We start from the raw sequence: 14,747 nt of genomic DNA on the forward strand, positions 1-14,747 counted from the left end.
TATTTTTAGCTGATGGAATTTACTTTATTTCTTCACCCCAATATCTTAAGGGCAACAGAAGCAATAGAGAATGGAGAAAACAGCTTCATTGTTAAAAATGTGGTCTTCCTTTTGTAAGCCTGAAATTTTAGTTTATTCCCAAATACACACGAAGATCATGTCAACAATTACTGATTCTAAAATACTAAAATCAATGCATCTGCACTTACTGTTCTGTCCCATAAGATCTAAAGAGTTATACTTAAATATTTTGCATGAGTGAGGAAAATGAGGGTTTGAAATAAGTTTTATGTATTCATTGAAAAGGTAGGAATGCTAACTTTTAATTTGGCAAAGCCACATTAGAGAGTGCTTTATACCAGTAATTAATCTACCAAACCCTAAGAAAAAGTTATCTTTTTGTAGCACCATATGATTTGTGACCTAGGACAAATAACCAATCAAAACTTGGTGCTCATTTTCATACCTGGAGCTTAAGCTCACACATAAACTTTTCATGGCTTTTTCAGGAAGTATGTGACTGTGATGGGAAACTCACAAACTCTTTTTCCACACATGTTCAAGTGTGGAAAAGGCTTTTTAAAAGTTTCCAAAGGCTGTTGGTGAAGTGCTTGAAACTGGCACCCTCCCTCAGCCAGGAGAAACACTTAATTTCTCGCAGGATTGCTTAAGTCGCAAAAAGGCTCCCTGAAAGAAATAGTTTATTGTTACAAAGGACAGTTATTGCCATAACAGCAATCATACACAGGAGGTTAGCTGTTGCAAGGCTTTGATTGTATCTGGTCATTTCCTATCCAAAGGGGAAAAAAACCAACATCAAAATAACACCCCAACAACAAAAAAAATAACAACTCATTCAAAATTTTCGCTTCTTTGATGAAGTAAACATGCAGGACTTTTGCTTCTTAATTCAGCAGAACTATTTCTTGTGTAGAATCTGCTCTCCCCAGAAGTTTGCTGAATGTAGAGCCCGACATGTATTCCAATTCCCATCTGAAAATGCAGCCTTCAAGGCAAATATCAAAATGTATTTTAAAAATGTAAAGAAGAGCAATGACAGCTTAGATATGCAAAGAGTGCAAGACTACACCTCAAAATTCTATGGAAAGCAAACGAGAGAGATACCATAGTCACCAAGAATTTCAGGTTAATAACAGGAGTTTATAATCTGCATTTCAAAAATCTAAATCTCCCAAATTTGGAAGCCAGTGTCTAGATTCTAATGCCTCATATCTAAACCCTGAGCATTTATTTTCAGATGCAAAAACACCCCCTAAAAAGTATCTCATGCAAGAGAATCAGCAGTTATGTCATAAATAAAATAAATAATTAATAATTAATAAATAAATAAATATTTTTTTTTTTAAATAAATAATTATTTTTTCTGTTCTTTGGGACTTGGGTATCTTTTCTTATCCCTCTTAAAAGCAAAATGCAAGGTACAGATTGATTTTTCCAAGAAGCCCCACAGTTATTTTTTACCAATAACACAATAACACCACAGTTATTTTTTACAAAGCATGTAGGAAAAAAATAAATTATATCCTGTTAAAGTTCTCATGATTAAGTATTTCTCAGAGATGACTCATAAGTCATGGTGCACTTCTACTGTAGTGTTTAGTTAATTAACATGTCAAATACTTATTTAAATCACAATACTAGAACTATATGATGCCACCAAAAGCATTGTGTCTTTCCAAAACAATGCTAGGAAAATATGGAGAGAGAAAATCAAAGCAAGTCTGAAATTTTATTGCCAGCTTCCTTTTTATGGTTTATTGTTGCAATCCAAGGAGTGCCATATTGGTTCAATCAGAGCCAAAGAGCTGCAAAATCCTGCTGTGCCACTTCTGAGACCAATTTCAGCTCCATTCTCTCCAAAAGAGAAAACCCACAATTAAATCCATGGACAGTCCTAGTGAAAATGTATTTATTTATTTAGAGCTCTGTAAAAACAGCTCTGAGCTAATCTGTCTAAAGTCAGTGTCACTGATCACCAGGTAAATATACAACAGTGATGCCAACACTTACACTACAGTCTACTGTTTGAAAAATAGTTTAAAGTATTGCTGTGGTGATAATTAAAAAGCCTTAGTGTAGTAATCCATCTCCTAATTCAAGTGCTATCATTACCAATCTATTAATGCCTATCTTTCTCACAGACACAAAACAAAGAAAAAAAATGGAACAATTAAAATTTTAAAATCATCAGCTCTACAGCTTACAAGCTAGAATATTCTCAGGAATTCTAGAACAATGGTTCCCTCCAAAAATGTAACTTGGTCTCCAGGAACAATTAATACAAACACACTGGACATACTTTAAAATTTCATCTGCACCAAAGGATTATACTTATTCCATGCACTCTTTCTAGTTTTAAATTAGGGAAACATTTAAAAGAACTGGGTATTTCTCACAGATTAACTTTTTTAAGCCCCTTCAGACCATTACTATGTGCATACCACACGTGCATATTTAGTCCGTTCAAAGCAGACATACATGCAAGCATACAGAACCCCATCACCAAATTTTCTGTTCAGAAAGACAAATGCTGCCAGCAGCACTGAGACAGTAGTAATAGAATTATTTGGAAAATTACAGTATTGTGATGGGTCAGTTTAGCTGCAGAGCAATACAATTTCTTGCAAGTTTCATGGAACAAAAAATATCATACAAATAGGCAGGTTCTGACTTGTCTGTTTTCTCTCTCATACTCAATACCACTGTTTTTGAGGTTCTCTCAAAGGCAGAAATAACAAGCAAAAGCCCAAAGCAAATGATGTATATTCTTTCTCTGGCTAAGAACTAACTGTCTGTGCAAGCTTGTAGCATTTTCATTTGTTTTGCAGAAAATTCTGTAGCCTGGACTGGAATTTTAGTGCCTAGTCAGGACTAGTCATCCCCTTTCATACCATTCAAAGATTTGTTCCCAGGGAATATTACATTTGTGCAAGTACAAAGTTGTAAACTCTGAGTGGATAGTGCCATTTGACTTAGTCAATTTTAGGAGAACCTCAAAAGCAGGGAGAGACATTTTGATGCTAAGCTGTGTCTTTTGATGGCAAGCATAGTAAAAGAAAATTCCGTTACATTTCTAAGAGTTTGAGTAGATTCACACAGAAACTACTGCATGATGTCTCACGAGTTCCTCTATTCCAGACTTCTGTATTCTCAAGAGACCCTTTATCAGTGTCTTTTCTGCATATCTCCAGGGCAGAGACACTGCATGAATCCTTTTTGGAGACTAATAGAAGGGTCAGCTGCTTTACATACTGAGCACTAATGCTGGCCACCTCCAAACACCATAGCATTTCTTCCTTCCTTACCAGCATCCTTAGTATAGCCATATCCAGGCTTCTTCTCAGGAAAAACTGGGACTTTTTGTCTGCCAGAAATTCTTTTTACTAGTCACATACTCAAATACAGAAAAGTAACCACCCATGTTCTCTCTCTCAGTGCTTTCCAAGTTGCTCCACCATTATATTTCAAAAAGACATTCCACTTCCCCAAAAGAGTTGCAGGAAAGCTTTCCATGTTAATGAACTTCATTGACTGCAGCCTTTGGAAGTTCTTGGAAGCAAAGAGACACAGTAAAGAGCAACCAACATAAATTCAAAATATTTCTGAAATATGTACATGAGAATATCAGGAATATCATGCAGATTTCCAGATCATCACATAGAAAGACCCAAAACTGTCATTCAGAAGTTTTCTGCCAACTAATCATCTGTCATGCAGTTGCTGCAATTGACCTAACATTAAAACAGCTGAATAACACTTATGCCAGAGTCATAAATGAGCAAGGTAGCTATATTTACTCCCAGCTGAAACATTTGCTTCAATTAAATTTATCACAAACATGATGTAGCAATCACAAGCTGTTCCACACACAAATAGCCTTGAATCAGAAGTTACCAATTCTCCTCTGAATGCAGTATGAAAAGATCTTTGCCACCTGAACGCTTTTCCATTAGAATGTGCTAGGTCTTCAAGGTTGGATAACCACAGAAATAGCTTGCAATATGCAAGTATACATCTCCCTCTTCTCTGTGTGCAATAGGATGTCACACACAGTCATTTGTATGCCACATTCTGGCTTGAACCCTATCTGGTAGGGAGATAGGACCTTGAGATAAGGCCTTGTTCACTGACTTTGAAACCACTTTGCTCAAAGAAAAAAAGGTGCAGAGTGGATTGTAATTAACTAAGTCCATATATCTCATGGAGAGCTTCCTGAATACTGAATATATGGGAAAAAAAATCCCATTCTGCCTACTGGAGCAGCATTAGTTTTCTTTATGTATCTGGAGTTGCCAATGCTTTTAAAGGCATTTTAGAATCCCCATGGTTCCAAGGCTGCAGATTTGAAGACCACATTTCAATGTTATTAAGTAACAAGGCATCACAAAGACAAAAATAAAGTAGCAGTTCACAATTTTTAAAAAAGTTCTGATATCTGCAGTTCAACTCCTGCAAGCACTGCTGCAGAACAGCATAAGGAATCACCTGGACTGTGGACTACTTCTCTCTTCCATAGATGTATGGAAGACTACTTCTCTCTTCCGTGATGGCATTCACATGACTTAATTTTTACTTCAGGTACTCTTTATTCTAGAAGAAAGATTATTGGCTCATTAGGTACAGTAGTTCCCTAACAAGCCACGCAGATTTCACTAAATCTGCAGTTGTGGTGTGGAGAACTCAGAAACCTACACAGGAAGAGTTCTGTACCACTTCAGTTGTCTGTTTAGAAGGAATGGGGAAATTGTCTCCATGTATCATAGCAGACAATTTGTGTCTTAAATGTAGTCACTCAATCTAATCATCAAGTTTTCAGCACTTAATATAATGAGATTCTGGTCAGACTGGGACTTCCGTGCCTTCAGGCACTTAAGGACAATGTAGGTGCAGAGGCAAAATAAATTACAATCTATAGTTTTGGGGTTAAGCAAATCTGTAACTATTAGAGATTATTATAAGACCTGTGTGAAGATAAATTATACCAGAAGTATTTACTGGTATGTTTTACAGTTGAGATATTTAATACATGTTGCTTTCAAAGGCTCAAGAACATATAATACCTAAATCTGAATCACACTGATAACTCCTCTTGCCATAAGAAATGTACATACCATTATGGACGTTCTGTCTGGTTCTAGATTTCCCAGTCTATGGTATGAAATATTTTGGTTTTTTCCCTAAACCATTCAAAACCTAGACCTAGATTCAATTATAAAATCACAGAATGTGCTGAGTTGGAAGGGACCCATCAGGATGACTGAGTTGAACTCCTGGCCCTTCACAGAACATCCCCAAGAGTAACACCCTGTGTCTGAGAGCACTGACCAATTGCTCTGTGAGCTCTGTCAGGCTGGTGCTGTCCCCACTGCCCTGGGGAGCTGTTCCAGTGCCCAAACACCCTCTGGTGAAGAGCTTTTTCCTGATGTCCAACCTAAACCTCCCTGCCTGAGCTTCAGGCCATCCCCTCAGTCCTGTCACTGTCACCCCAGAGCAGAGATCAGTGCCTGCCCCTCCTCTTCCCCTCCCAGGGAAGCTGTCACTGCACTGAGGCCTCCCCTCAGTCTCCTCCAGGCTGAACTGACCAAGGGACCTCAGCTGCTCCTCATTTGGCCTCCTCTCAAGTCCTTCATCATCCTCATGGCCCTCTCTACATTCTACATCTATATTCAGTGCCTTCTTCTCAAGAAATTTTAGTACTAGTTCCTCAAAAGTGTATAAAATGTATGTTACATGTATGACCAGCTTAGTGGACTGAGTAAATAAATAGAGTATTTATTACTACAAAGAATCACAGATCTGGCTCATTTTCAGACTTGTCTGTTCAGAAGTGAGGCCATGAACACCAAATCTTCAGCATACAGGCATGTGTGTATATATATTATTTATATATATACATAGGACAAACTATCTTTTAATACTTTGTCAAATTTTAAAAATGCCCATCTGAGTAGTTTTGACAAATAATATAAAGTTTGAAATGTAAAGGAAATTGATATGTCTGTACTATATTGTCCCATACTCCTGGTCAAGACCAGCACATTGAAAGGCCATGAAACCTCATACTGCTATAACACCCACAGAGAAACAGATAAATCTATTTAGAACTTTCCTGACTGATTTGTAGTATTTAGTCAACACACTTAAAAGGAGAAATGAGGCTTCCCATTACAAGCATAGGTACCTGCAGTTATCAGTCCTCCTCCAAAAGCAACTTCCCATCTACCCCCATCCATCCTGATCTGTGCTGCTTTCTGCTGTCCACTGTGTGCAAGAAAGAAACTAAGATATGTTTCCCAAAGTAAATCAGAATTTTTTTTAAAATAACCATATTATATACATGAAATAAAGTATGTTATACACATAATCCAACACTGCACAGTGTTGATGACTCTCCTTTAGGTGTTTCCATTATACAGACTGCATTTCAGAAGATTTTAAACAGTTTATACATTATAGAAAAGTTGAGTGATAACACATTTTTTTTGATTGCAATATTTTAATTTGTTTCTTCCACTTCTCCAGAAAGATTGGTAGTGGCCTGACTGGAACTGAAATTCGCAACCAGAAGAAAAAAAAAACCAGGTGATTCTTCTGAGTCTTCACCTGATTTAGTGATAAGCTTTCAAATTTATACAGTATCCAGACATTATGTTAGAAGGGCCCAAATGTTATTTACACATACAATGTCACATAATAAGTGAACCATGCAAAAGGAGTAGAAAGCACTTAGAGCTATCAAAACAGGATATGGATCAGAATGAAGCCAGAATAAAAGGAGAGAAGAGTACATTTATATTAAGAGATACTCAGGAAAGCTCTCATATGTGTTCTAAAGTTTACATGATATTCCAATTTTCAAAGGGGTCAGTTTGGCTTTTTGTTTATTTTCATCTCTCTCTCACTCTCTCTCTGTACATATTTATGTATACATTGCAATATTCCAACTACTGAAGTTTTATTTCAGATCAGTATTCTTTACTCACTTGTGTCCTTTATGCAGTGCTACTGTCATATACTGAACAATCTTTCCTGAAATGTATTTCATTATTCTATTAAATGTACATTTTTTGTTAACATTTTTCAAAGAATTCTATATAGAAATAATTCATTAAAAGAAGTGATTCAAGTTCAAATAAGACCTTTTTTCAAACACAACATTAACATTGAGGAGAGGAATCTGGAAGGTCTCTGTGTTTCTGCAGACTGATGTATCCCCCCTACAAAAGATCACTTCTCCCTAGGGCTCAGGATGTTAATGATGGACAGCAGTTAGTTTTTCTTCTCTGGACAGTTTGTTTGTATACAATAGGTGTTTCAAAAGTATTTCTGCAATTCCTCTATTAAATTATTTGTAGCACGCTACAAAATGCATATATTATTTCTATAACCTCGGCAGTTCAACACTCTCAAAGCTCCAACTTCATAGTTTTTAGATTGAATTAAAAAAATCCCAAGACAGATAAAATCCTTCTTATCGTGTTATCATTGGCTTTGAGAGCTTACTCACTTGACAATACTATTTCAGTCTGTCTGTGAGACCAGCAGAAACTCTTTAAAGATTACTACTGACAGGATAATTTTTTTCCCTCTGGTTTTGTTCACTGAGTCAATATTCAATACCTCTGCCCACCCTTTGGTAAGTACAAAACTCCTCCTGGACTGCCACCCCTAAGACAAATGTACTTACGTGCTTTTTGTTCTTATGGCCAAAGCTACACTTCATGGTTTGCAAGTGGCATCACCAAAAATGTTCTTGTACATTCTTCACAAATTTAGATTTTACCATGGCAGCAAACAACAAAACAATAAAACCAGTTACTCAAATCCAACCCACAATACCCTGCATTAACCATAAATCTAGCCTAATACCTAGTACAGTAATGATTGTTACTGTTCAAGAGACACTCTTGGCAAATTTCCACGGCTCCGAGAAAGAAAGTTACTCTGCTGATTTTTATTTATTTATAGAGTCAAAAATAAGTGCAGAAATCGTAGAATCTGCAGTTATTTTTATTCCCCTCAGTGGGAGGATTTTGCTTTAGTAGGAGGTAAATTGCTCTCTGTTTACATTGTCTGTAATAAAAGCCTGCAGTTGAGCAGTCTTGTCCTCACGCTGCAATTACAAGGCCAGGGCTTTAGCAGGCTGTGCTCTAAGACTCTGCAGGCCTCAGTTGGCCTTTTGGCCACAGCTTGACCACCCCTCACTTCTTCAAAATCACATATTACACATCTTCAAACCTCCAGATGGGTCAAAGTATGGGAAAATTATGGAATAATCAAGTCTATGCCCACAGACTTTGCAGATAATTCGTTTTTATAGATCAATATCTATAAGCCTACAGACCAGGGGGCTCTGATTCAGCAGATTATTTAGACAAATGTTGAAATATTTATTCTTAATAAACAGAAATAGGCACTAACTTTAGGCATATTGAGAAGTGACTGATTGGTTACAACTGGACTTAATCATACATCAAACGACTTTACTGTATTAAGACCTTGATTTGGAAAGTATTTTATGTGAATTAATACAGAACTGGAATACCAAGAAAAGAGTGACATGCTTTTACAGCTGCAGTTGCACAGAAGCTACCCAATTGTGCATATTACCTTCATGCAAGTAGAGAAAATCATTAAGAATATTATGTGGGTTTAATTAATTTTACCTTACTTTAACGCTTTAAGAGCTATTTAAAGTATTAAAACCTAATCCCGTTTCACTGCACGCTCTATTCCACTAGAGGTCAGCCTGCAACAGAACCCCAAACAAGCGCAGGAGCTGCTGCACACGGGTAGCACTGACATTATTTTCTTTCTCTATTTTATCTATTAGAAAGATTTCTTCAGAGCCATAACTTAGATCTCTCACTAAAATGGAGCAACAGGAAGATATAATGGTGCATTTCATTTATGAATGACCTGTAATAAATTACTATGAAGTATTCCAGGTGCCAAACGAGAGAATGCTTTGTCTGCACATGAACTATATTTCACATACTTTAATTTGGCTGACACATAAAACTCATTTGACATTTTGCAGGTATTTCTTTGAAAGGATATTTGGTTCTTGTTGAGCGTTAAGGTATGGAGGTGGGGTAACCTGGGTAACAGAAGGTCATTTCCGAGTAGATTGTTGTCCAAGATCAGTTCTTCCAAGTAACTGAATGTTTTCAGTCCTTCTAGTGACCTGCAAACGACAAAGGCAACAGGAAAAATGATACTCCACTAAATCAGGGAGGCCATTATGAGCTGAAATAAATATTTTAACCTTCCCTTTCAGGAGTGGGAATAGTTTTGGTTTGGGCCTGTCAGAAGAGTGAATGACAAGCATTAGTGGCAAGGGGAGTGCTGGCACTGCAACACATCCTTCACATGCTGGCAGGATGAAGGATGCGGGTCACTTAGTGAGTAGCCAGGATCCAAAACAAAAGGCTTCAGATATGGGGCCTGCAGGATGAATTTGTCAATGTCTTGTGCCTTCAGGCACCCAGCCTCGCCTGACCCTAACCTCCATTCCCAAGATAAATAACTCTGTCACAGTTCACCTTCATTCCCTGGACACAAATTTAAGTTGTCATCCATCATTTCTGCCAAGAAATATCATACCCTGCTAACAATAATAAATACAACTTCAAGTATCATTTCTTAGTAGTTACCTTACATGCAATAGTAGGAAATGTAGAAGGGATTTTCCCCCCGTTTTTTATTAACCTCTTAATTAGATTCTTGAGTTCCTGCAAACAAAATAAAATGTTCTCTACCAAATAAAATGCAGAATTACACCAGACAGAAAAGGCATTTGCTTTCTTCTTGGAACTTACTGTCCCACTGTCAAGCCACAGGTCACACTGCAGAGAGCAGCTTTTAAAAGGAGCATTTAACAACACGGTGATGAAGATAGTGACTTGTAAATAAACAAGGTACTGGAAGCATTCATTCCTCTCATAGCAAAGTACAAAAAAACCAACCAACAACACAAACAAAACTAAGAACATTTCAGTACCTTGTTAAGGCATCTATTCCAAATGTTTGCTCATTCCAACAGTAAAAAAATCCTAATCAACTGCAACCTAACAACTTAATCAGCTAAGACACACGATATACAAAGCACAAGCACAGACATGAATTCACAGCTCATTCACCTACCAGACACCTAAAGATATGCTGAGATTGCATGACTTGACAGCTGATCTACTATGCCTACCAGTGGGAAGATCATCACTGTATCTCCTGGCTGTTTTGTAAAATGTGATGAATAAGGGAGATGCAGGTTATACTATTTATTCAGTTTCCAATGACATTTATACTGAGGGGATTTCCTCACCCTCCCCCCAGTTTTTGGCAAAGATCAAAAGACAGCCAAGGTCGCTGTTAGAATGATCCACAGATACAATTACTGGAGAAAAACACGAGTATTATTAGAAATTACAATTTAACATTCATCTGTGCAACAAGAACAAGGTACTGCTTTTGTAGCAAGAACTTAGAGACCACCTATAGTTCACACTTAGACGGCTCAAGAAACCAAAAGAAATCAAGTGTGTGACCTTCACACGCTAAACTATGAATAAGTAACATTTGTGCAATGCTGCAACGGTGTGTTTCAGTCCAAGGACTCCAAAGTCTCTTGAATTGAAAGGGAGGTACAACTATCACTAACACCATTTTGATACTCAGCAGCTGGACCTGAAGAAAATTTGCCACCTATACCCAATGGCATATCGATATCATTACAGTGCATTGATACAATGAAAAAATGCAGTTTCTAAAGCTGAAAAAATGAAAGGCCACTATTATAAACATTTTACTGAAATAATCACTGCAGTAACAAATACATGTTTTGCATGTGCCTTTAACCAACAGTTTTGGGAAAAAAAGCCTCAATTCAGCCTACATAAACTGTCCACCATTAAAAGCTGTGCTAGCATGCTGCATTGAGCTAGCTATTTCAGCAAAAGGTCACAATAGACTTGCTTTGCCAAAGTCAAGATTCGAGGAGAAAACAACAAACATCTTGGACAGTGCTTTCCTCCAAGTACCTTTAAAAGGCAAAAAAACTCAGAGGAAGTAGCAGTGAGTTTATCAAGCTGTTATGAGTTTTCATTTCAGTTTGACAAACCTAGTTTAGCAAATTCCTCTTAAATACTCTTTATTATATAAATAGTGGATTATTTCCAAACCTCACATTTCAATGTATGACTTTGACTTGCCAAAAGAGTTCAGAGAAGGCCACCTCCTTGTCAGCAGCACAGAGCCTTATGGGATGTTAATAGGTCCTTTGTGAAAAAACACTGCCTGGGCTCTGGTCAGTGTCAGCATCAAAATACACATTGTTCCTGAGTTATGTTATGCAAATATAATACTCTTATCATGAGAATCAGCAAATGGTTGGCAACTGGCAAGGAGAAGAAATCGCACATCCAAAACTGCTGCAGGGGAGGCATAAAACAAAATGACAAGCCATGAAGTGGGACAAAAGGCCTTGGAACACTAGAGGGAGTTGCCTATTGAAACAGTCTTTCTTTCACAACCCTGGGCTGAACACAAGGGTACTAGTTTCATAGATAGGCAGAGAAAATTGTGCGCAAATCTCCTTACACCTGTCTGGTTTTGATAATTTTTGCCATGTAATGTTATTAGCTGCTCAGTTAAAAAGGAGCCATGTTACACAGGGGGTTGCTTATAATTGCTGTTTTCATGTCATCAGAGTAGTGTGCACTTGGTGATTTAATCACCTAAATTCAGAGTTCAGGGAGATGGGAGGGGTTGCCACAATACAGAAAGAGAGTGTAGCCATTAATATAAATTTAAAGCCGTGTGTTGTCTTGCTGTTCACAGAATTATTATTTTTTTTTCGTATTGAACAGAAGAAAAAAACAGCACCAAAACAAAAATGGTAAGACATGGAAAAGAAGCAAAAAAAGGAAATAAAGTGTTTGCCAACATTCAGTGTTACTACCTAATAAATTCTATGCAAGTCTTTACCATCACAGTATCTTAGGAAATATTGCCCAGCAGTTGTATTCCAAAGTGTAAAACTTTTAAGTATAATCCACACAATTGGTTTTATGGTACAAAATTCAGCAAGTCCCATAACTTCCATGACTCAATTTCTCATCTGCAGATAGGGGATAAGAAAGGATTGCAATTGTAAATTGGTATGGAGAAAGCATTTTTGAGAATCTGAGACAGAAGCCAGTATGAAATACTGTCATTTTTATTTTTAATGAGACTGAGAAAGCAATATTAATGTACTCCAAGTATTTCCTTATGAGCCCATTATAAAAGAGGAGAGGAATGCTTATATAGACACAGCATAGGAAGAAGGGCACAAGCAAGAGACGGGTATAAAAGGAAGGAAATCCTCTAAGAAGGAGAACGAGTCTAAAATTAAATCTGTGCTGTTTTCTCATAGTTCACAGCATAAAAAAATGTCTCTCCATGTTAAAATACTGAAACAAACAATCTTACCACAACAATGCAACCAGCAGTGGAAGGCCTGTGGCAAGGAGTTGTTTCCCTTACTCTCAGAAGGCCAATAAACATCACTAAGGTGGATTGCAGGTTGCTTGTCCCTGCTGTAATGCCATGAGAGCTGTCCATTATCTCACCCACAGGTACCGTCTCCCTTACCTCACTGCAGGGCTCACGCTCTGCTCCCAGAGGACAGCAAGTGTTGCCAAGAGATTTCCACTGCAATTTTCAAAGTCACATCAAACCGACAAAACATCACAACGTATTCAGTGCCGCCTCATTCAAACAGAAAAAACTTTAAGTTTCCACTGTAATTAACCCTATCCTCGTTAAGATAATTATGATCAAGTTCCCTGTCACAGCTAATATCACAGCATCATTGCCTATGGCTCACGCTTTGCCCTCATTAGCTTACAAAAACACTGCGCTAAACAGGAAACTGACTCCCTCTGCAAAACCACTTAAGATGTTCTCTAAGTAGACAGTAAATAATCCTTTAGAATATAAAGGTCTCAGAAATGTCATTTTATCCAAGTCCTTTGGCGAATCAGTATATTTCTTCCAGCTTTCTTTTTCATAATTCATCCATGGTTTATAACAAAGTTTTAATCATAAAGGAATGTCATGACAGAGATTTTGGGGCTTTTTTTTTTCATGTATGTGTGTATGCATGGTCATTGTCAATCACACTATTTCATGTGATCCTTCTGGCCTGACAGGGATTTGGTTACACAGAAAGTAAAGACCAACTCTTCATTTTGGTAATATTTGACAGTGAAAACATGAGATTTTATAAATGAAAAGAAGCAGAAGCCTTGCAAGCAATAGACAAAACTTGGTACTCTGCAGTTGTCCTTGCTCAGAAAAATGAGCTGCTCAGAAGCATATGCTACAAAAGAAGAGTTCCTTACATTTTATCCCACCCCTTCATTAATAAGACAGCTGCCTCATATCTAATTGACTTTTTCCTCCTGTTTAACAGGAAAAGAGAGAGCAGTTAACAATATGCAAATGAGAGAGTTTGGGTTCAGCCTTGAAATTGATTTGCACTTTGTTGACAAGAGATAGCCATTAGCAGAAGTTAAAGATGGAGCTGTTACAAAACAAGAGCTTTTTAAAATACCTTTTCCTTGCCTTTAATGTTTTAATAGATTACAGGAGAGCAGAATCAACATGAGAACCTTAGTACTAGATAATTTCAGTATTTAAATAGAAATGCAAATTCTATTTCTCCAGCACCTGCCAGCCAAGGAGTACAAAGCATTTTTTTGCAAAACATTAATGAATTACTTTTCAAAAACCTGCTGAGCTTAAAATTCCATTTTGTAGTAAAGCAGGGAGAGGTTAAGTGACTAAGGGAAGGTGACCTCCAGCAATTTTCTAAGAGACAAGAAATAACACTCAGACCTCCTGACTTCTACTCCTTTGACTTAACCTCACCAAAGCAAAACAAAGCACAATAAAAAAATTGGGTTGGTATACATATATATATATAAAATAAAAATAAATCAGGTGGGCAAAACACAAGCAAAGCTTAAAAAAATGGCCTCTACAGCATTCAATAATTTATTTATTTTTATGTCATTCTACTTAGTGACTTTACACAGTTTCCTGCATGATAATAGAACAAAAAAGAAAACAGAATGAAGTATGTAATGGATAGCTCTGACAAGACTTCTGGACCAAGACAGAACAAAGAAAAAAAAAAACCTGGAAGCAACTCTTAGGGTAAAACTTGTGGCACAGCAGTGGATATGATCAGCAAAAGAGAAATTAAAATAAATGAACAAGCAGCATCATTAAATATCTGTGAAAAAGAGATATCCATAAAAAAATATTAAACTTCTGTTATGAATTGAACCTGAAATAAGTTTCTGAATTTTTTCAAATAAAGATCGTACTTGATTTCAAGACATACAAGAAAATGAATATAATTCCCTTGATTTGCCCCTTTTCTTGTACACTGAAACATACAAGACTATGTGAGACACTGTTATTACCAATAGAGACTGGAATGAAAACATCTTTCACAACAATCTCAAACCAGAGCTATATAAGTACATGAAAATGTTGGGGATTCACAAAAACTCAGAATCTTCATTTACTAGAAGATTTTACTCAGAATTTGTTCTTTTATAGTCTAGTTCTAAGTCTTACACAGCAAATTCTATTGCGTAAAAAAAAAGAAGCCCAAACTTCTAAACCCTCAGAAGCCACCACCCACCTCAAAACTTCAAAGAAAACACAAACAA

At 37.0% G+C, this 14,747-nt stretch overlaps 1 protein-coding gene across 1 annotated transcript in view; it reads right to left on the reverse strand.

The window, feature by feature from the left end:
• LRMDA (leucine rich melanocyte differentiation associated) overlaps positions 1 to 14,747 on the reverse strand; it is a 619,701-nt gene that overhangs the window by 264,785 nt on the left and 340,169 nt on the right. The window contains exon 3 of the mRNA XM_058841884.1: positions 9,082 to 9,208. Within this exon, the coding sequence (XP_058697867.1) occupies positions 9,082 to 9,208 (127 nt within the window). The remainder of the gene's footprint in view (positions 1 to 9,081; positions 9,209 to 14,747) is intronic.

Source organism: Poecile atricapillus, chromosome 6 (genome assembly GCF_030490865.1).
Source record: "Poecile atricapillus isolate bPoeAtr1 chromosome 6, bPoeAtr1.hap1, whole genome shotgun sequence".
In the NCBI taxonomy this organism is placed as follows: Eukaryota; Metazoa; Chordata; class Aves; order Passeriformes; family Paridae; genus Poecile; species Poecile atricapillus.